This window comes from Rhipicephalus microplus, chromosome X, assembly GCF_043290135.1.
Source record: "Rhipicephalus microplus isolate Deutch F79 chromosome X, USDA_Rmic, whole genome shotgun sequence".
Classification (NCBI taxonomy): domain Eukaryota; kingdom Metazoa; phylum Arthropoda; class Arachnida; order Ixodida; family Ixodidae; genus Rhipicephalus; species Rhipicephalus microplus.
The window spans coordinates 409587058-409611207 of NC_134710.1; the positions used below are offsets into that span (position 1 = coordinate 409587058).

At 43.6% G+C, this 24150-nt stretch overlaps 1 protein-coding gene across 1 annotated transcript in view; it reads right to left on the bottom strand.

Moving 5' to 3' along the window:
* Window positions 1-6240: 6240 nt before the first annotated feature.
* LOC142776486 (uncharacterized) overlaps window positions 6241-24150 on the bottom strand; it is a 63151-nt gene continuing 45241 nt past the window's right edge. The window contains exons 2-4 of the mRNA XM_075880252.1: window positions 18313-18570; window positions 11836-12001; window positions 6241-6476 (exon numbers count right to left, since the gene is read on the bottom strand). Coding sequence (XP_075736367.1) covers window positions 6313-6476; window positions 11836-12001; window positions 18313-18570 — 588 coding nt within the window. The 3' untranslated portion in view covers window positions 6241-6312. The remainder of the gene's footprint in view (window positions 6477-11835; window positions 12002-18312; window positions 18571-24150) is intronic.

Sequence of the window (24150 nt, forward strand, 5' to 3'; positions counted from 1 at the left end):
AGTAAAACGCTAGCCTTAGGTCTAAAAACTGAAGGTTTAATTTCTGCGGCATTTCTGTCGTAAAGCCAAGTGCGCTTCCATTCTCTTTAAAGGGACACTAAAGAGCAAAACGATTTTTTCGCAGAGTAGTAACTGTAATTTCACTATCCCGAAAACACCTCTCTTGAACAGACACGATGCTTGGCAACGGAGAAAACATGCAAGAAAAAAATTTGTATGCAGATTCCACTGAGATTCCCGTGCCAAACACAGTGACGTACGAAATATTGAAGGCGTCTACTGGGGACGGGGGAGTCCTACATAGCTTCCACTCAATAAAAAAAGAAGTACATTGTCTTCAGTGGGTGCTAGACCTAGCATACGAAGGTTTGGACAATTTCATTGAGCCAATGTTGTGAAAATATGAAAAAGACATTTTGAAATTTACTACGTGATGCTCAAATGCAGGGATGCAACAGCTGCGCTGATTGCGACAATTTGATAAAATTCCTCATTTGTGCACTGAGCTGTGCCAAAACCATGAAGTGTGCCGAAATTGCGCCAGGCTGCGCCAAAATTCCCGACCAGCCTCAAAGTTTACTCAATTGCCCTAATTTGAGCGAGAAATGCCGACCACTTTAGCCACCTGTAGTTTGCGTCATTAATCTATGCGGGCAGACCCTAACCCTAAACCGCAGTGTGAGATAGCTGCTCATTAGGCCAAGACACGCGCAAAACACGATCGACCAGATGAAATAACAACGCCGCGCGCCTGTCGGTCGGCTGACCGCAGCAGATATCTACCAGCGGGACGTATTGATAACCCAATGCATGAGTGCCGAAAAATGCAGGCTGTGCCAACACACACCTCTACTACTCTCACCACTTCCTACAAATAGAAAATAATTAGGGCGAGAAAGTGGCCGGGGACAGCTGATTTACAATGCAATGTGTAAGTGGCAAAAGGAGTTTTGAAGAGTTGCCTCTGGACACCTTAGGCGGAGTGCGCTGTAAATGTATAGAAACCACTATATTGTACTCGCAGTGGCTACTTAGGCCATAAAAGGAGGGAGCGAGCAAGCGCCTATAGACCGGCCGTGATCTACCAATCATTCATTAATATTGTTCCCTTCACAACTGATCAGGTAATCGTGCATGTACCGAAATACATACTGTAAAACCATCTAATATTACTGTCCCGATTTATCTTGTTGGCATCACTTAAAGAGTACTGAGACAAAATTTAAATATTGAGGGATTGTTGTTCGTTTGGGTCCTCCCCATAGTGCTGATTATGTGCCTATCAGGTTTGACTGCTGTCGCTCATCCCAGGTAAAGTGGTCGTTCAAAGTTTACTATGTTGAAGTGATCTTTCTCGAAGGTGTTTTTTTTTCTTTGAAACCCGCACAATTGAATCCGGAACGTTGCTAGTATAGGGAACCAGCGCTGGAGTTTCCACGGCCACCCTGGCGGTGAGAGCGCCCACTTCTCAGCTGCTCCCACAGACGAGAGTGGCGGCTGGTAGAGGGGGTGCGTGCGCGCATCGCTGTAACAAAACCAAAGGGCACTTGCGGTACTGCTGCGTATTCAAGTGCAACATTATGTAAAAAGGGGGACGTATAGAGGAAAGCGAGGACATAGAAACATGAGGCAGCGTTGCATCTAAGTGGTCAGCCGAGCGAAATGATGCTCTCGCTCTCCTTTCTAGTGCTGTCGGGCTAGTTTTTAAACAGAATGGCACATGTCTGCTATATTTATTCGATAGTGAAGACAGACACCAGTGGAAACCAGGACCAAACAGTCAAGTTTAAACATTGTTTTGTCAGAAATGAAACGAGCATAATATGCAACATAAGGCATTGTAAACTTTTTTTTATCTGGCCCGCTGAGCGTTGAGTAGTGAACTTCAAGACTAGCAAAGTTTCCATGCATTAATCTGTTTGAGCATCACCACCAAACTCTACCTTATGACACCACGTGAAGTGAACAAAACGATAGGCAGGCATTTTGTTTTTCGTAAAGAGTTGCGGGTAAAGGAAAGCTGCCTTGCCCACAACACTTGTGCGGGGCCACGCTCATACGTCTCTGAGCTGTTATAAAAGATACTCTTGCGGTGATCACTCGACACCGAAGTGCCTCTATTTACTTCAATTTGTGGAAAAGACGGGGTTCTTCTTACAAACAAAGCAGCGGCCTACTCATAGCTTAGCTTTATGGAGCCAACCAATGCGGTAAGTGTTTTTCTCACTGGCTGCTGTGGCTAAGTAACATCGGAATTTATGCGTTGCTAGAGAAGTATCAAATGTCTTCGATGTTTACTTGTTGTTTAGTTCACCTAACACGCACAGGTTCAATTTTTTCCGCTTGTCTGTGTTGGCCTGAAATGAACATGTCTGTTCAACATCGATAATTGCTAGGCTTTAATGTGACCACAAGATATCAGTCTGAGGTACGCCGTAGTGTGCGTATCAAGATTGTGACCACTTGGGGTTCTTTAATGCGTTCATATATCTTCTTTCATGGGTGTTCTTTTTTATATTTCGTCCCCATGTTAATGCAGTCAATGTGGTCGGAGATCTATCCCGCGCTATGAAGCATAGGAGCTCCACACCACCCATGCTATGCTGTCACAGTGGTTTGCTTGATCAACGTCCACGTACATACATACCGCAACAGAGCGAACATATGGCGCCCGAAAAAAAAGGGGGAGGGGGGGTCGCTGCAGCTACTACTTCCTCGTTTTTTTTTTACTACAGTAGTGCGCAGTATGGTATCGTCGCCGCACGGGTATATAAGCCGGTACTACCATAGCACAAAATCCCAACCAGAAAATGATGACGAGGGAGTCGCCATCACTGCACAACACTGTCTCTTCAATGCCACATGCATAGATGCAGTCCGCTTTGCAGAGCTTCTTTCCGTTTTCAAGCGACATTTATTTTAGAGTAGCCTTCGGACATAATTACTTAGGCTTCAGCACAATTGCAACGAAGACAAATGGAGACACACAGAACACAGACCAGCGCTGGCTTAGAATTCAGTTTATTTGCACTTCAACAAGTGTTTTTATGCGCCAAAACCTGCCTGTAATACCTATACACAGAAGAGCAAGACAAAAAAAACAATATACACAGTACCCAATATCTATAGGCAAAAACAAAATGCGAATGCTTACAGTGGGTTCAAATGTCAAAGATAATGCACGCCTATATCACACAAGGCAAACTAAACTTCGAACTCAGACGGCACATGACTTATACTAAAAAAAAAAACGGCACCTTCAAAATAAACGCTGTCAAAAAGCAGGGCGTAAAATGTTTAACCTGTGCTGGTGATAATTAAAGTGAATGTTTAAAAGAGGATAAAAACACGGAAGGCACGTTGGGATGAAACAACAGTACATAACAACCTGGAGAACAGAAGTCGGCCTCACTTACTAAAAACAACTCTTTCTTGCGCTCCCAGCTGACCCGTGCTATACAAACCAAAAGCACGCACAAGCAATAAATATGACGCACAAGAACAGACTAAAGTAAATTAAAACAGTCTGTACTGGGATTTCAAAACATGCTCTCTGAATACGAACTAATTTGTGTCAAGCAAAATGAGTGTCAGGTAAAATATAAGCTCAAAACACGGAAAACCACGCAAGAGTGAGACGACAATCCAGATAAAACCATCTAACAAGTCAACCTCAGCGTCCGTTAGGGGGACAGAAGGCCTGCTTACACACTGATCACCAGCTTTTTAATGAAAAACGCTTCAACAATTTCGCGTTCAGTCCTATCTTTCGCTCGTTTTAAAAATTTGGTGGTGTGGAAATTTGGTGTGCAGCCACTACGCTTTCAGTACTCGGCTAGGTGGCCACCAGCTTTTTTTCGTACAATCAGGTTATGGCCCTATGCACGTTCATTAAAACATCTGCCTGTCTGCCCTATGCAACAGCGTCCATAGCTTAGGGGAATGTAACACACCTCATTCGACACACACTCAGTGAACCTGTTTTAGGGGCGAAGCTCCTTATGGCGTGGCTTGTGCGTCCCTCGTAGTACGTAACCATCAGTGGCACATACCCGAAATAGGTATAACATTTGACCTCGAAGGTGGTGCCGGTGAAAGATTTCTTCTGTGCGTTGTTTAACAATAAAAAATAGTGCTCAATGTACATGCCAATGGCTGCTAATGGGGAATGAGAGACAGGAGCATTCGGCTTTTAGTCAACGCGTACGCTGCGATCCCCATTAGCAGCCATTGGCATGTACATTGAGGACTATCGGACAAGAAAGGGTTGCTACATTATACACCCTGGGTGTAACCTCCTTAGTTTTAGAAAGGTTTAGCGAGCGTTGAGCCGCAGGGCCATATGGTATATACAATGAACTAGTATATACCATGAATGAATTCGAGGTGGTTAAAGGGCGGAAGCAGATACGAAGCGCAAGCCGTAAGAAATTAAAAGCTGAATCCTCCTGTCTCTCATTTCACATTAGCAGCCCCTGGCATGTACATTGAGCACTATCTGACAGGAAAAGGTTGCTACGTTATACTCGCTGGGCGTAACCTCCTTGGTTTTAGAAAGGTTTAGCGAGCATTGGGCCGCAGTGCCATAAATACAGTGAACTAGTATATACCATGAACTCAAGGTGGTTGAAGGTGGGAAGTAGACCCGAAGCGCGAGCCGTACGAAAGTGTGCGTGTGCCACCTCTCGTTTAGTCCTTTGAATGTCCACTGAATGGTGGTGCTTCTATATGGGGAATATATGATAAAAAGATGCGAGATGGTGGGACTTGGAGTGTTGACTAGATGAACGAACGGACACACAGACAGATGCATGGATAGACGCATGAACAGACAAAGGGGCGGATGCATGAACGAACGCAGGGACGGGCGCACGAACAGACGCATGGACGCTCACACAGATGGACGCATGGACGGACGAATGCTTCGCCCCACTCTCCATCATTCACTCCGTGGACATGCTGCCATTTTTTTTTGTTCAGAGTCGAGCATTGGGGTAACGCGTGCCGATTAGCCATGCTGCACCATTCCGACAACTTACACGGGGCTGAAAAGACAACCTGAACATCGTGCTTCAACGCTACCTTCTTAATGCTGTTAAAAATTTTATGCATGTAGGGAATCACTTGTATCTTCTTTTTTGATTCTCTCGTTCGTTTTCTCTTTCAAACTGCACAGACCTATGAAGCAACGACTCGCATTTTGTCATTTTGAATTCAAGTATATAAAGCGAATTTTCATTTGTATAGTGTAACTAGTATTTATTGATGTATATCTTCTTGTAGTTGGATTGTGGCAATAATATATTTTTTTCGTAAAAAGATTGCCTAGCCACTAAGCGAACAGAGTCCTGAGCAGGCTATCGTGAATGACTTGATGATATCGCCTCCCAACAGCAACATAGTTATTTTCAACCAATTGATTCTACTGTCGGCCGCAAAACTTCTGATTATACCACTGTTTACACTGTTGATTATACTATTGATTGCATGTCAATATTGGTAGAATCGAAAGTTTTCTTACACTATTGTTAGTAAAACTATCGATGCTATTAACAGTACATTTTTTTATAGTTTTCTGTCACCACTTTGTACACGTCAGTTCTGTTCACATTAGGCAAACTCAGTTGCACGGTGATGTTTGTTAAGCCACTGAATTTCGGACCAGGAGGTGTTGGGTTCAAACTTCTGTGCCAGAAAAAATTTAACTTTGTGTTGTTACGTCGTTGGTGCATGCGAGTATTTGGTGAGAACAGTTTTTTGGAACATCACAACCTGCATAGGTTTTCACACCAACTTCATTTGAAAATAAAAAGACTTGAAGTCCGCTGAAATTTATTTCTCACAATTATATTATTCTTTTGACCTAGCACACCTTACTGGTTACGTGTACCTTGATAGCGGCATCTGTGTTTGAGTACGTTACTACCACGGCTATTTTGCGGCACTCGAGAGAGACTTTATTTAGAAAAACTTGCTGTATGAACATTTTGGTTTGGTAACATTGATGTTGTAGTACCGAGGCATTCAGCGTGCGAACATCCTTCCGCATCCTGTTTTATGAATCGTCGTAGTCAGTGACAACAGTGCAAGGACAAAAAGCTCGTACAAGTAGGCAGTAGCCGACGCCACAACTAGCCGCCAACTTCTCTTCAAATACAATTGATTTACTTGAAGAAAAAAAAAGCGCCATCATCTGATTTCACTGCCACTCTTGTTTGTGAAGAAAGAAGAACAGAAAGCTGAAGCGACTGTATTTTATTTTGAAAGCGTGAAATCCGCATAGAAACTGAGTCGGTGCAAGGCAGGCACTTGCTAATGGAGCCTGGCGTGTACTCTGTAGAAGGTCAAAATCATCTCGCAGCCACTGGGTGTTTCCTTAACCAACGGCCGCAGATGCTCAACGTAAGCCGCCTTCAGCGCTTCCTTCTCACAAGAAGGCAGACCGACGCTGAGAGCGAAGCAGTCAGAGTAAATGTCTGCAACAATGAATGGACAAAACAGGCGATGCAGTTACCGATCTCGATGAGAAAATTATGCATATGTCATACAAGTTTGGTGCAGACTGTAAACTTTACACATAGTTGTAAGCAGAGCCCAAAATGGCACCACAGTTTCTTTTATCCCTGCACGGGGCCCTCTCTGTTCATTAATGAAGCTTTATATGCGAATCAAGATAATTAAAATATCTCTCGTAGCTTACGTTGTCTTGTTTATGCTCCAAGTTATCACACCTCATGACACCCTCTTCAGCGCTTAAATTTACAAGCGTGACTCTAGATTATATTGGGTAAGGTTGGAGCGTTACTGAGTTATAATGATGACTTTAAAGTCGCGGTTTTGAAGCTTGAAATACGGAATTGTATGTTCGTATCCTAATTATGTTTTTGCTGACACAGAATAGAAATATTTATTAACCTATCAAGAGTCTTGCTGATCAGACGTCTTTGTTTTCCGCTCTTTTATGCTTCTTTTCATCGATTTTCTAAGTGTGGCGAAAATATACCATATTGGAGCATCTAGCCGTCGCGATAATTGTTTTCGCGGTAACCTTATATAGTAAAGGTTTCGCGTAGGATATATCGATTTTCCCATTATGATTGTATATAGTGCAGGGTGTACCAGATTGATTTTGCAGACAGAACTACTTCTGATATCAAAGATGTTAATCACTACTAAAGATATTAGTCTTTCTCGGGATACTCCAACGCAAAAATTTTGGTCTGTCTGTCTGTGTCGGTCGACTTGTCTGTCTGTCAATCAATCACTCAACGTCCACCAATCAATCACTCAGCGTCCACCAATATTGATCTCGTTTCTGCGTTCGTACTTGCGCACATTGTCGCATAAAAAGTATATATTATACATATCTGAGGCACAGTAACAAACCACCAAAAATCTCTTTATACTAGAAAGTGCATTCATAAGTAATTCTGAGGACCGTAGCCTTTATTACGTTGCGCTGACAATGTGACGCTATGCACGAGAAGTAAGGTGTTTTCAACACTTTTACAACTTGATACGGTGGTGCCACCTGCTCATGGCCTTGCACTCTACAAATTATTGCCTCCGCGATTACGCGCATAGATCGCGCGCTTGCTATATCAAAGGTTATCTTTGATCTTCCAAGATTACTGCCAGATGGCGCTCATGTCTCATGCAGCCCCGAGCTACTCTATATACTACCTTTAGGTAGCAGAGTTGCGCCACAGATAGAACTCGCTGCTCGCGCCACCATTCACCCAGCACGCTCAAGTGCGCAAAAAGTGTCCAATTTGAAGAAAGCCAACTATCCGGCGATGCGTTGCTACGCGTTGCCGGCTCACGACCTCACTTTTGTTCTTTTTATTGTTCGTCGAATCAACGCCGCATGGAAACAGAGTGAGCGGACGTGCTCTGGGCTCGTGCGGCGTTACTTGTACGGGCGTTGAGATGCTGCCGATAAACTCGGCCGTGTGCAAGCGAATGCTCCTGACAGAAGGGGGGGCTTTGCTGCATGACATGGACGTCTGAGTAGGCAAGATGGCGGACATTTGCGCAATCTGCTACGTGAAGGTAGCATATACAGTAACAATAACGCAGCCGCTCCACAATCCCACATTCAATTCACCAATTTTTTCGTGCGCAACAAGAAATAAATGCTTCAGTAGCTCTCTTCAAATGGAAACTCCATCTTCTTTCGACTACAATTGCAGAGAAACATGTAGATACGAAGCCCATTTTTCTACAGACGCACACACACACTGATATATATATATATATATATATATATATATATATATATATATATATATATATATATATATATATATATATATATCTTACACACAATAATGTCAAGGAATGTAATGGGGAAGTTATTAGACCCAATTGTAATGTGAATGTGAAGAAATAAAAGTGGGTGAAAAGATCCGGAACCGCACCTACAACCTTCGAACAACACGTTTGATGCTCTACCACTGAGCTACGACGGCAGCTATCTCCCCAGCCACTTTATTGGGTATATTTGCGAATTTTAACGTGAGAGTTTAAGTCAGCGCCCCCTGTAGCAATGGCGGCGAGTTGGCAATCTTTTTTGAGCCTGTTTGGTGTCATGTAGCACGTGAACTTAATACGAGCTGGCAGCCGATCAATAGTCTCTCGTATACAAGCTAACGGAACCAAGTCTGCCAGTACGAGACCCTCATTTATGATAAATGGAAATAAGTGTACACTTAAGGGCTCATTATTCTGTGTTTTGACACGACATTACTGAGATCTAAGAGACAATTATGCCAAGGATTGTATAGGGTAAGTTATTAGACCCAATTGTAATGTAAATGTGAAGAAAGAAAAGTGTATGAAAAGATACTCGCCGTGAGCTTGAACCGAACCTGCGATCTTCGAATTACGCATTTGATGCTCTACCACTGAGCTACCACGGCGGCTATCCCCCCAGCCATTTTATTGGGTTTATATGTGAATTTAAACGTGGCAGTTTCAGCCAGCACCACCTGTAGTGATGGCGGCGAGTGTGGCACACTCCTAATGAGCATGTTTGGCGTCACATAGCACTTGGACTTATTACGAGCTGGCAGCTGACCGAAACTCCCTCGTAGCCCCACCGCGGAGGTCTAGTGGCTAAGGTACTCGGCTGCTGACCCGCACGTCACGGGATCGAATCCCGGCTGCGGCGGCTGCATATCCGATGGAGGCGGAAATGTTGTAGGCCAGTGAGCTCAGGTTTGGGTGCGCGTTAAAGAACACCAGGTGGTCGAAATTTCGGGAGCCCTCCACTACGGCGTCTCTCATAATCTTATGGTGGTTTGTGGACGTCAAACTCCACAAATCAGCCAATCAAACTCATTCGTATAGAACATAATGGCGCCAAATCCGCCAGTACTAAACCCTCGTTAATGAATAAGGGAAAGAAGTGTACACTTAATGGCTGATTTTTACGTATTTTGACACAATATATTGAGATCTAACAGACAATAATGCCAAGGAATGCATAGAAGAAGGTAATAAATCCAATTTTAATGTAAATGTGAAGTGGGTGAAAAGACAATTTGCCGGGAGCAGGAACCGAACCTTCGATCTTTGAATGACGCGTTCGATGCTCTAACACTGAGCTTGCACTGCGGCTTTCTCCCCAGCCATTTATTGGGTTTATATGTGCATTTAAACGTGGAGTTTCAGTCAGCGCCACCTGTATCCATGGCGGCGAATGTGGCACACTTGTGATGGCATTGGCGCGTTGTGATGCTTCCAAGTGCACACCTTCTGTGGCCTGAGGACGGTTGCCCGGACCTTTAAGTTGAGTAATCCGGTCAGCCTTTCCTTATTTCGGTGAAAATGCAGTTGGCTTTAGTGGCGTAATGTTTGTGCGTTTTATTGCTCACTTATTTTGTTATGTTGTAGTAAACTTTTCTTTATTTTTTGCTTGAAGCTGTTCGTTTTGAAATACATGCTCATACAATAACTACTTTGAAAAATATTCACAACGACAACTATCAAAACAGAACGGGCAGTGCAAATGAAAAAAAAAACATTGCCATTATAACTTGAAAATCATTTTGCAAAGGAGATGAAGCTAGGTTTTCTTTAAAGACAGGCGGCAACCTTGCAAAGTGTAAGGACCCACTTTGCTAGAACAGTGACGATGAACACGCACTTAATTGCGACTATAATAATCAGAATGATAAATTCATAATATTAAGAAATTATTGGAGGGGTCATCTTTGATTCCGCCTGCTAGAGTAGCAAAATAAGATTATTTTAGCTAAAACTGCTTTCGAATGTTTCAGCAAAGGTAGAGCTATCGACTTAAAAGCATATAGAAAACTTTGGCTAGTTTTGAACATTGTTGGCGTCAGGAGGTGTGTTTCTATTATGTCGCGGCGGTCTCATACCCGATTATATCGGATGTGCTTCCTGATATTGAACACTCATCCTGGCTTTGTGTGTGTGTGGGGGGGGGGGAGTGGGGGGCTAGTAGCTTTAGAAGTTATTTCTGCTCATAGACTCACAGACTGTACAAGATTTATTCAGTGTCCATGGCTTCACTGTTCTCAGTTTCCGTGCCCCTCGCAAGATTTGCAGTTCTCATGTATAATCATTTTTGCTAAATTATGCAGGAAGCACTCAGCTCAGGCCTTGCGCCGTCAATGAATCTGATGAATGGTCATTCGGGGATGGTCAAGAGTTGTTCTCCGTGGCCGAGATTTCTGTGTTTGTCGTGCACCATTTTGCAGCATTATGGGCTTCATTTTGAAGCGCTGCGCTACAAACTTGAATACTGTTGATTTCATGGGATTTCTGTTATTTTGTTTTTGGTGGCTTTTGCATGTTATTTTGTTCTTGTCTCTTGTTGACAAATGCTGGGTAATCCTGAATTGGCTGCCTATTTTGAATACATCAAAGAATAAGAACTCAAGTGTTTTCTTGAATTTCATCTGCGCAGGGTTCTGTAGAAACGAGCGCACACTAACTATGCAGTGCTTGCATGAGAATGGAGAATTCCTTCATCTAACCAATGCGTGAAACGATCAGCATACAATAAATTAACAGCGGAGCAAACGCTTTTAAAAAGTACTGTTCCACCTCAGTGAAATTCAGGCCGGACGAAGTCGGTACATTATTAAAATTCTCCCGAAGTACCACGCAAAAGCTCCGGATAGCTGGAGTGAAAAACCCGCAAAAAAGGCTCCAGAGGTGCCACGTAATCACTCCGGCCAGCCGGAGAAAAATGCCAGTAAAAAGTACACTGGCGGCACCACACAATCGCTCCGATCAGCCCGAGTGAAATATCTGTTAAAAGTACTCACGGTGCACCACGCAATTTCTCCGGTGAGCTAGAGGAAAAATTTTCCTCCGGATGTCCAGGGAAAAATTGCTCCGAATATAGGCGGGACGCTAGAGGACAAGACTTCTACTTCGACCTCGGAGTAACTTTTTTTACGGTGTAGTTAGTGCTCGTCCTGTGTGTTGTTTTCGTACGTCATTTATGCGTGAGCATCACACTGCACGTTTTTATCAGCTTCCGGTTCTCAGCGGTACATTCCAAATTGTTTCTGTCGCATTCGTTGCTTCACCCTTGCGGTAAAACTACAATATTTTTGTGTGAATCACAATTTGGCGCCATTCAGCGTTTATTACTGGTCATTTAACGCTCATTTGGCAGCACAGAAACGCCATGGTTTATAGTTATGAATAAACCTAACGGGTTGGAAAGACGAAAAAAAAGTCGGGGTGAAAAAGACGAAAGACCAGCCGCAAAAACGTGAATCATACTTCTGTTTCAAAAATAATACTTTTTTTGTCATTTTCATCAGTCCGGTGAAAGGAAGCAAGGCTCACCGAAAGCGTGCTCAATGTCTGGCAGCAACCACGTGCCCTGTAAGACTTCGCATGCGATGCACTCGAGTCCCGCGTCGACGACGCACTTGCGCGCGTCTTCTTCAATTTGTGCCAACGTTCCCGTGTAGTTGAAATAGAAGGACGGTGAGAGCATCATTCGGGGGTCCTGAAATATCACAGTGGAAATCACTCTACGTACATCCCTGGCAGTTACCACTTGCCGTGTTGTTCTAATGACAACCAACTTACGCTACCGGCAAGGTCACGCAGTTTACTCGAGTGCGCATTTGCCTAAAGACGGCTGCCGAAGCACTTTCAAAACACCAAGCTTCGCCCACAAGTACAAGCTACTGCAGCTGTATTAGGGTTGGTATTTTCCAAGCCACCTAATTCCTCCGCTAAATTTTAGCATGAAAGCACTTCAACCCTACGTCTCCAGATTTCGCGGATGTCTGAAAAAAAACGAGACGCCTTTAGCTGGACACAGTGAAGGGTGAATGGCCACGTCTCAAAGCTGCATACAATGCACAATTTGGCGATATCCCCGAAGGGTAATAGTTCTCTATTTTATATTAAATGAGAAACATTTCTTACGGAACGTCGGTGACTTTGACCTTATCATATATATATATATATATATAGCCCTCTAGCCGCCTACGACTTTTAGCTCCACTGGCCGTTTCAAATGATGGGATCTATACCAAAATTGGTATGGCATAGCGTGACTCTATGACGAGCACAACTGACTATTGATAACGCGAAAACATGACATGCAAGTCACGAATGGTATTATTTTCATTTCATGGTCTTGCTCTGGTTTTGTTCACATGCCATATTGCGAGCTGGTATAGTATGACATGACCGCACGGCGAACATACATGACAGGCCCTAGCGTGGAAATTATTAAATGAATGCCATGAGGATCATGACTACATGCCATACGCTCATGGTGCGCTCATGGTTGTTTCGCTAGCTTCACATATACTAAATTTGTTATTACATGACGCGAATGGATGACGAAGGTATATGACTGGTGTGAACACAATAATCATGACATGCGTGCCATGTAAGAACATGACTGCATACCACTCTCATGGTGCTCTCGCAGCTGATTTGCTAGCGTCACATATATCAATTTTAGTATTACGTGACGCGAATGTACGACGAAGCTAAGTGACGCGTCCAAACATCATATTCATAATATCCGTGTGATGCAAAACATGACTATGCTCTGTTCCAGAAGTTCCGTGCAGCAGAGCCAAAGCTACACGACCCTCGAACGCAGATTGTTGCGAAGCGAGATGTAGTGCCCCGTATACGTAGCCCGTTGTTTGTCCTCGTGACTTTTTCAAACAGTCTCATCGAAGCATTTTTACTTGAAGGCTTTTCTGCGTGTGATTGCTGTGATTTTTATGATGATTTTGTCACATTTTCAGTAGAAAGTTTTTTACGGCTGCATAATACTAAAGAAAGAGTTCCTGCTTGTACGTGTTATAACATGCAAATGACGAAAGAAGTAACGCTGTTGTGATTTGTATGTGTTATGTCTTCACTTATAAAGAATGAAGGATTGGTAAGACACTGTCTAAACTTTTATGAGTACTACGCACAGCCCGAGCATCCACAGCGCCACGGAGGCCCCAGTCTTAGGTTGTGATTAGTCCGCGGTGGCAGATTTTGTCACTCCTGTCAAAATGGCGGCGCCTGGATCACCTGTGCGATGTCGTTCGCGGATCAGCTTTGACGACAAGGCAGCGAAGCAGTTGGCTCTAAATGTGTTCGGGACACCGCGTAAGGACGGTGGTAGAAATGCAAGTATGAGCTCTTGCATTAAGAGAACGGCTGCGTTCACCAACGTCAGCGAGCGTGCGCTATACAAGTGCGTAGCGGAGCACAAGAAGCACGGTGAGAGACAGGGAATAGAGCCATCATTTCGTATCGAACTCGAGCGGCAGTTCACGTGCCCATAGGTATGCATATACGAAATCTGATTAAGCGTGGTGCTTTCATATTCAATTTGGCTTGTGCGGCCCTTTCCATCGAAACATGAGCCACCGAACCCTGTCCCTCAAATGTCTACGTGCAAGTATCCCGAAGACGCGCGCTTTTATGGTGTCGAGGAGAATATTTAACCACTTTCGCAATTAAAGCTCATCTCACGGCGCACTTGCACAGTGTCTCGAGACGCTCTTGCCGCTTTCGCTGCAGCGCACTTCGCTAGCAGACGACAGGGCATGGTAGGATACACTTAGATGTGCTCACCCTCCAGATTGGTTGAGAAGGCCTGTACCTTCTACAGCGCTGCACAGAACCTCTGGGACAGAGTATACATGCTGCGCTGATAGCGCACTCGTGGTCGTTTTAGCTTTACATATAACAAATTTGGTATTACTTGACGTGAACGGACGATGAAGATAAATGACACGTCCGAACATGATAATCATGGCATGCGTATTACGTAAGAACGTTTCTACACACCATGCTCATGATGCGCCGCTCGCGGCTGTTTCACTGCAGTGGTGACAAATGCAGCAAGAGCGTATGCAGGCGGTAATAATAGCGGTAATTTAGTTCCCCACAGCTAGCAATGAATACGGTGAATAAACAACAGCAAATTATTTCTCTTTTGATAGTTCAACCACTCAACAGTGTCTTTGGAGAAAAGCTGTTCAAGAACTGAATGCTTCTCACAAGCTGTGAACATTGCAAGCATGAATTTGGGGGTTTAAAGCGCCACAACCGCCCCGCCGCGGTGGTCTAGTGGCTAAGGTACTCCGTTGCTGACCCGCAGGTCGCGGGTTCGAATCCCGGCTGCGGCGGCTGCATTTCCGATGGAGGCGGAAATGTTGTAGGCCCGTGTGCTCAGATTTGGGCGCACGTTAAAGAACCCCAGGTGGTCGAAATTTCCGGAGCCCTCCACTACGGCGTCTCTCATAATCAAATGGTGGTTTTGGGACACTAAACCCCACATATCATAAAGCGCCACAACCAACTTTTGACTGTAATTACCCACACTGTAAAAGAATAAATGTAACTGGAAATAATAGTCGCCTGCAAGCTGATGCATGTGCAGTCTTTTGTCCGACGAGCGCACAGGTTTGCAGATAGCTGAAGACGTGTTTACGTTGTGCTTGTTCCATCCAGCAGCAACATCCACAACAAAGTTATGCTCTCAAAAGATAAATATACACTGACCTTAATCACAAAAAAGTAAAAACGCAAATCTGTGACACACATGCGCGATCAAAACATAGCGCACCAACAACCCCTACCATGTGTTCGCCGACCACATGCTATATAAGCATGGGCAGTGTGAACACCAGCCTAGTTGCGCCAAAAAAAAAAAAAAAAAAAACGTCGGGCAGTGGCATCACAGGTGTCAGCGCAATTCTTTTAGTGTGTTCTCTTGATGCATTTATTCAAAATTTAGGTATACCTAAGCTCATAACTGTTGAAGAAAAATTGAGTTTCAATTTATTTAGTGCTAGTACACACAAACATTGAATATAAATCATTTGTAAAATACATCGCTTGCTATGTTAGCGCCACATTTGTCGCTTGGGCGCAGATGGCGCAGATTTGTCATTCTGCCCTTCAATCTACACGTTTAAGCGTGCTACTGAGTGTTGCGGCTGATGAAAGGCGCATCTGGGTCTGCTTTTTTTTTTTTCGTTTGGTCTCTTTTGTTTCATTTTGAAGCCTCGTTTTGCACGTGTTTCGGTGTTTGATCGACTTGGACACCTTTCCGTAGCTGACGAACGGCGCGTCTAGGCTTTTTTTTTTACTATCCTTGTTTTCTACGTGTTTCGGCGTTTGTGTAATTTGACATGCCAACTCTCTATGCTGCTCCTGCGTGCGTTAGATGCTTGCAGTTGCTGTATTCTGAGGCATTCTCTGTTCAGCCAGCGCTACTATTTCATTATCTGCGGATGCTAAAACAAATCACTGTTTTGGTTTGGTGAAGTTTGGTATGCAGAACAAATACTAATCTGGCCCATGAATATCAATGTGGGTAGCATACATATTTGTGCGTGGTGTCCTTCAGGGGAGTAATCGTTGCGTGACGAGAGCATTTACTGCGGTTCCTCCTTTCATTGCTCTCTTATAGACTTAAGAATAATACAATCGCTCCCCCATTTTCGAAAATGTCGGCCATCTTGTTCCGCTTGGTTCTTTCGGAGATTAACAGTTGGTGTGAAAGACTGAAAAGGGCAGTTGCTCCCATTTTGGCCTTTCTTGGCTTAGAGTGTGGAATCGATAAAATTGTTGTTTTAATGTGTTATCTAGTAGTAGCAGCTGTGTACTGTCATGTGCAAACGTTTGCGACGTGCTAAAGTATAAATAAAAACTTAAGTTACACTGTCATGGGATTAAAATTTCCGAGAAGTTTCAGAGTCAAATCCTCCGTGCCGTAGGCGCATGACCCGCAGACGTCACCGCGAAGCAGCAAGCCGGAGTTTAACCACAGCGAATCAAGTTGAAGTGCTCGCCACGTTTTTTTTTTTTTTTTTCTGGCTCTCGTGTTATCCTTGCTCCATTTTTCGCGAACGCGACTGTGTTCGCCGGCAGTGACTTGCTAGGAAGCTGATACATCTTTACACGTGGAGAGCGTCCCTTAGTGCTGTCTACATTGTTGTGGCAGGCCACGACACAATACTTCGGACCTCGCCGGCGTTTTCGTGGGGCCACTTCTTGTATCGCGCGAAGGCATCTTCGCACAGTGAGTGTCTCGTTTTAGCGCACCAAGCTGACGGCACGGTGCGTAAGCTCGCCGCACCGACTGCAGAACACGTTGCGCACTTGCCGCACCCAGTCCCGTTTCGGCGAAACACACCGACTCGCCTGCGACCTCTCCCGCGTCTCTCCTCAAGTTTTCCGGAGCTCGCTGCCAGGGCCAGGCACGGCGTTGTCGGCGCTTCGCAAACTGGAGCTTCGGTTCCCTAGCTCGCCGTTACAGAGCGGGACTACGTAAGTTCTTTGGCGTACTGCTTCACACCGCGCACTGCACAGCCAGACTGTCCACATGACGGAACCTCTTCTTCTGAGTTTTTTTTTCTTTGCAGTCTTCTGGTATGTATTAATAAACGTCTTATCTATGACGTAAATACGTCAGCAGAACTATAGTAGATCCTGGCTTAAAATTTTCCGTGTGAACAGATTTGCACAAAATAAAGCGGGACATTTTCAACCGCCATTTCCAGCAGGAAACTGGGCTGTTAAGGTGATAACGATACTATTCAATAATTGTACGTAGCTTCACAAAAAAAAAATCAAGAGGAGTGTGCGTTCTACAGATTTGTTGGCAGAAATGTACCAAAATTACCTTTTCCTGGTGCGAACGTTATCTATTCAGCATAAACTGTATGCATGAGCACTGAAATCATTATTTATATATTTATTGCTAACTTGCAACTTGGAAACCACGCAAGAACTGAAAAGATATCACCTATTTCTCTCCTTTTGCCTATTAAACATGCTAATATTTATTGTTCAACAATAAAACCTACATTCAAAACGCTTTGTTCAACCGGTCAATATATTTGGCGTTAAAATTAAAATCATGGTTTTCTTTTCGCTTTTGACTTCAAGTTTTTCTGCTTTCTATTCCAATGGCAACCCTGGGAAAATAAATATTCTATAAAAAGTAGATGTATGCGGTATTCAAGGTGTCGCAAGAAGTCATATTAGGCTCGACACTAAAAATAGACCTGATAAAATTTGATGAAGTGAATGCTGAGCTGAACTATTTCACCGTTGCTATGTATGTAAGAGCTCACGAGACAAAAATTACACCATCTTCAGCTAAAGAGAACCGTGCGTAGATGCAAAGCAGCGGGGGATGACACACTGGCGGCGACGTTGACCTTGGCAGAGAAAAACATGGTGAAGCGCGAATCACGCAGTGATGGACTGATGTTTCCTACAGGAACATGCCAATCGCTACAAATGCGCAATGGTAGACAGAAAACTCCAATTGTACACAGAGACCTGTAGTCCGCTTTTAGTTCACGCGCACGCTGTGAAACTATATTGCTTAACAATCCACCGGAGAAATCTCTAGCCGTCTCTATTTTGGAGGTGAAGATCAAGTGCCTATATTTACTGGTTAGCAAGGGAACGTTTATGCAGCGTGAGCAGCCGTGCTTTTTTTTTGCAATGAAGAAACTCGCTAACTTGCTCTGGCTGCGTCGGCTTTGCGAGACGAAAGAAAGGAGACGCACATGCTCATTGAGAGCCACGGAGAGGTATGTCTGGAGGAGATCGAGGGGGGAGCGAGCGTAGGTTAGCAGACGCTCCCTGTGTTGACATTGCGAGAGGAGAAAGGGGACGTAGGAGAGGAGAATTAGGGGTGGATGCACATGCGATGTAAGGCTGGTCAGGCCGCACACCAGCTTGAGCTTGACCCATAAGGTGCTACGCATCTAATATAAACATATCGTTAGGAGGGCAAAACTGCGCTTGTTATAAGAGCCTTACGGTAACCCAAGGCCTCCACTCAGGCATGACGTGAAGATCCAGCCAAGCGTCCACAGCCGGACAAGTGGTGGCAGCCGTGACTAGGCATTCCCCGTCGGCTGCCATCAGGTCACCTATATTTCGGAAGGCGACCGTGAGGTCCGGCACAAAGTGGAAACAGGAAAAAGAGTAGACGCGCTGGAACTTTCCAATCTTAGTGACGAAAGCGGAAACTTCCACAGGCGAGGCAATATCCAAGAGCTTGTATGCGACAGCTCCCTGCAGTGTCAAAATAAAACGAAACCTTAGAAAATGAACCAAAAACAATGCATTAGAGCAAGCACGTGCGCAAATGCTTAACCCAAGACCTCAACACCACTCTCTCTTGCATACATGACAATACGCGTTGCTGGTGCCGAACAGTCACATAAAAATTAGGAGTGGTCACTCAGGCCAAAACCAGTGGTGCTACATAGCTTCACACCGGCTGTAAGATAGCAACACACTACTCCCGGCTTGCAAGGAAACGTGCGTGCTAGTTATCGACTATAGTACCTTTTCTAGTGCATTATACGTCTAAGTGTCTTCGCGAATGTTATTGTGCCTTCCTTATCCGCTTTCGTCCCTTCGCGGGCACATGGCTGGGCCGGAGCTTGTATGAATCAAATGCACATGGTGTGAACATGACGGCAATGTTGTCACACTGCACATTCATGAGGATCGAAAGCAATGAAGAAGTACTGACAGCAGTAGGGTGAGACGATAAAGAAATGTGCGATAACGTGCCCGGCGTGCGTCGTTGTCTTCACTCGTTTCGTCTGGCTCTCAGCTTGGCTGCTGCTAGGTAGGAACGTCATCGTTGCTTTGTAAAGTGCGTACTACTTTAGTCATTGAAGCCTTAAACTAAGATTTCTCACCATGTGCTGTTCGGAGCAGGGAGCTTTTTTTTTTACTTTTCCTTTCGCGTATGAATTTCGTAGATTGCGTCACACAAAATAAATAATTGGAATGCTGCGCAGCGCGTTTGCGAGAAAGTAGTTTTTTGGCTTTAGACAGAAAGTTGTCGCTTGCGTTGTTAGGTTGTATTCGTGCCGGTACATGATTTCGAATTCACTGCTTGATCGAGACTTTGTGAAAAATGTAGTTATAGGCTCAGTATTGTATTATGTGGCATTCACAAACTGCTTAAAGCTCCAACTAGCGCCATAAGAGAGACGTGGTGAATCTAAAAAAAACGTTTGTTAGCTAAATCTAAGGCGTAATCTTTGAGTAAAAACTCCTGCCTCATTAACAGCTTGTATGGCACCTAGAATCGCTTGGTTCTGCTGCGGCAACTGCTAGTGACTGTTTTCGCGAAAGAACGATGTGAAGTGCACACGAAAATTTGTGTGAAGGTGGAAAAAAAACGCAGCCAACATTTTCTTTTCATTGTTAAGTTTATGCCGGTGTCATATTCTGCGGTGAATACTGCCATGTTGCGTTGTGCACTGTATTTGTAGTTGCGTGCATATTTTGAAGTTTTGCTTCTTGTAATGTTACATATGTATTTATTTTTGTGTGTAATTTATACTGATGATATGGCAGCTGTATTCCCGCGTGTTGTAGTGCAATAAACCTATTTCTTTGTGTCCGCGTTCACCAAACATTAACAAAGTGGGCGTGTGCTTACCAGGAATATCACTTGCAAATAAAGGTTTTCTCGCTCCTCTAACAATTTTCATGTTTTATTTAAAATGTGTGCAAAGACACCCAGTGGCATTGTGTCTTTGCTGCTCTGGAGGTGCAGCTTACATGAAGCTAATTGATGCACGCAAACAATGCATTACAAAAAAAATAAAGTATGGTCTCAGAGACAAGCACGCACGTAGAAGTGGTCTCGGGGGCTGCATAATATTCCTTATCGCTAGAAAATATCCTTCGAGACATGTATTTCTGCGGTCTCTCATCTCTGAGGCAGCAAACATTCCCAACAATTGTTGGGAGCACTGCGAACTCAAATCACTTGCAGGGGCCTTGGGGAGTGTCCTCTTATATATTACTCTATAGCGGCCGTGCTAGTGAAAGGAGAGGGCGACTTTGTCCGCTTCGAGCATATGCCCATGAATGACAATGCGTGAGATCAAATGCGACGGTAAGTATGCCCGTACAAGTGTACGGATACCACCCATCGAAATGAAATTATGATGTTCTTCCTAGAATTTCACAAACTGAAGAAAAAGAATATGCGCCGTTCCATGTAATGGGGTTTGCAAATTTCACCTTGAGGGGTGCGTAAAATACGCAGGCATTGAGAGTGATGCTGTTCATTATTTAGCATCATGTAACACAAGTTTGGACAAGATTCCACACTGGTGTTTCAAACAGCCAGAAACGACCCATTTGCTCCTTCTGATAGAGTTGCTAACTCTTTTGCAAATGATATGCGCTGCACTGCATAATGTGCATGAATGTGATTGCAAGAGCAATATCCTAGAGGTTTTTGCAAAAATACAAAAATAGTTGCATTCAGCAAAAGTAGTACATTCAGCACTTGTTTATCCGTGAACCTTCATTGAGAAAGCATTCCATGTCACTAGTACACTATGTAAACGCCAGGGCTAACAAATAAGAATGGAGGTATTAAAAAAATCATGAACTCCACTGTGGTGGCGCAGTGGTGGTGCCCGGTTACAGACGCGAAGGTGGTGGGTCGATCCCGGTCATGGCGGTCGCATTTCGATGGAAGTGAAATGGTAAACGGGTGTGTGTACTGTACGATGTCTGAGCATGTTAAATAATTCCAGATAGTCAAAATTTCTAGAGCCCTGCACGAAGGCGTCTGTAATAATCATATTGTCGTTTTGCGAAGTTAAGAACCGTTTATTATTATTGTTGGAAATATAGAGCAATAAATTGACATGGTTAGGGCATGTACTCAAAAGCACGGAAGCGCTGGTAATTAAGAGCATCAGACTAGTTTCCAAGATAAGGTGAGCCTCGTAGGAGGCGCGGCAAAATGTTATGTGGGCAGATCAGATTGAGATGTTCGTCGAGAAAGTAGGGCAACAGCAAGCAAAGGACCTAAAGAAATGCGAGAGGCTTTTATCCACTGTCAGCGTAGCCAGGCCGATAGTGATGATGATGGGTACTTACGTTCTATTCGCTGAGTAATATATCACATGAAAAGTACCAGGTTGTTCGTACAAGACTGAACAAAAGTCGTCATTTTATGCTTATCACTTGCTCTTTAAAAAACGCAAAAATATTACTGCGGTCGATTGTTGAATAACCTAAATTTGTTTAGCGATAGCTTGGTTTTGTTTGCTGTCGGAAACGACGACACCATTGATTTGTCCACATTTAACCTATTGCTAGACTTAATTACGGCAAGGTCGAGACTGTGCTCTCGGACTTAGAGTCCTGTCGAGAAGACCAGCGTTGAGCTGCTGCATGACTCACGCGCAGCTGCACATTTTCCCTGCCCCCACAATCGCATGCCAGTGGCCTTCTTAAAGGGAAGCTCTATACCAAGAATTTAAACACGCGACCCACACACATAGTTATCTGCGAGGCTCCCATAACCATTTCTGAAATAGTGAACAAATGCTCTCTGTCTCAGCTTCCCCACACGATGGCGTAACGCTAGTCACGGGGCTCGACATTGAAGAAAAAGGGCTGCGCCGCGCCCTGATAGGCGAAGGGGAGGCCTGATGGAAAGGGTGAGCCAATGGCAGGCGCAAATACAAGTTAGACTGTTTCGATATTGTTCTGAAAGTGGAATTCTCTTTTTTTACTAATAATAATTGTTATGAGCTACCGAGACGTGACCGGTCTCAGGTTTTTTTTTTTTCGTGAGGCCCACTCTTGCGGTCACCATGTAATGAAACAAAACCTTAAAACGTGACCTACAATTAGGTCTGAGTTCAGATTTCAGTCCTTCTAGAGAATTCATTTTAATTCGTAATTATTTTAGACAACCAGTATACCTGTTCGGCTAGGGGACCGGCTGACAGGCAAACAAGACCTAAAAAAGCACCACTCCCTTGCGTACACACACAAATGCACGTTTATATATAGCGAAACGAAAATGAATGTAACAATGGAATCAAAGAAAGATTTTTTCAGACATCAAGCAATGAGACATTAAATTATGTGCATAATTGTGATTAGCACATGAAGAGTAATGAGAGCTACCTATGAAAAACAATGATCACCAAAATTAAAAAAAATAAAAATACAGGTCTGTGCCGCTTACGCAAGTTACACAAAATAAGAAGATGAATCAAAAGAGGTATGAAATTCTGTGTTTTAAAAAGAACAAGTGTACGTTCTTTTTGAAGAAATGAATGAAGTAACTTTCTTCGATTGATTTCATTATGGTGGGGTGCTCATTAGGGAAGTGGGAGATGTGGCATGTCAGCTCTGGTGTATTGTAGTTTCTACGAAGCGTACCTTTCTTGAAGCTGATGTGTCGTTAATTATGGCTCTGGTCTCCTTCGTGAATTTTTTTAAAAATGCCATTTTGTTAGATTTAACTTCGTGGTATAGGACTATTACCAACTTTTTTTATACTGCGATTTATTATTGACTATCCGTCCACGCTTTTTAAAGAAAGGGCAATGTGCGAATGAAAGAACAGGAGTTGAATTACTCGAACAGCTTGTTTTTTTTTTTGCAAGTGCTTTACTACCATTTCGTGTTACAATCAATTATATACAGATATCTGGACCGATATGCTGGAAAGGCTAGTATCCGGTCTAGCATTGATAATATACATACAGGTCAGTGCAGCCTAACGTATAGGTTTACAATTACATATAATAACAGACAAATGAACAATAGTTTCTGCAAAGCGCACCGGAATAGTGTTAGCAGATAGGTTAAAGGTCCTGATTTCCAAGAAAAAAGAATTCACAACACTGCTTAAAGTTACCTGCGGTTTTAATCTCCAAAGGTAGAATAAGTTGCAGACTTTAGCTTCATTGAATTCATTCACTCTTTATCCGTATACATTAGTACATTTTAGTGTGTTCAGATTACCTCTCAGTGAGTGTCTTGTACTGCGCGTCGGAAAAAAAACACGTTGCGAGAAATAGGAAAATCAGTACACACAATCCTATTAACTGAAATTGAAATCTTATGATCACAGAGAGCTGTAAGCGATAACACTTGCTGTGTCTGGAAAATGCCGTGAATTGTATTATTGCTACTCTTGTATTTATTATTTTCAGGGCCTTTTTCTGTAAATATTGTAAAGGTTTTAGGTAGGTTTTGTAAGTTACACCCCATGATTCTAAAGAATAACTAATATGGCTATGGCAAAACGCTTAATGTAGAGATTTGAGCATTTCACAGGGAAAAAAGTGCCGTGCTTTAATGAGGTGATAACATCCACACGCGATCTTGCTGCACACCCTCTAATTATGCGCTTCCCAATATATATGTTGGTCAGAAATGACACCAAAATATTTAACTGTGTCAAATTCTTGTATAGGGCTATTGTTCGAGCTAATACTTATGTGACTGGTATCACCATCATTCCTGCTCGTGCGAAAAGCTACGTATTTAGTTTTATTGCTATTTACAGTTGGTTTGTTTCGAGCAAACCACAAAGGGATTCCTACCAAGTCATCCATCACTGCTATTATTAGTGCTCAGTGTGTGTCACCTGTAAATCATAAAGGTGTGTCATCCACGTACATATGTACGTTTGAGTTATGTAGAGTAGCAGGAAGGTTATTAATGTATATTGCAAATAAGACTGGTCCCATCACTGATCCTTGTGGGACTCCCCTAGTGACTGTGCTGAATGTTGAATAATAGTCGCCCGTTACTTTTCTTTGCTTCCGTTAGGATAAATAGCTGGAAAAGAATTCAACA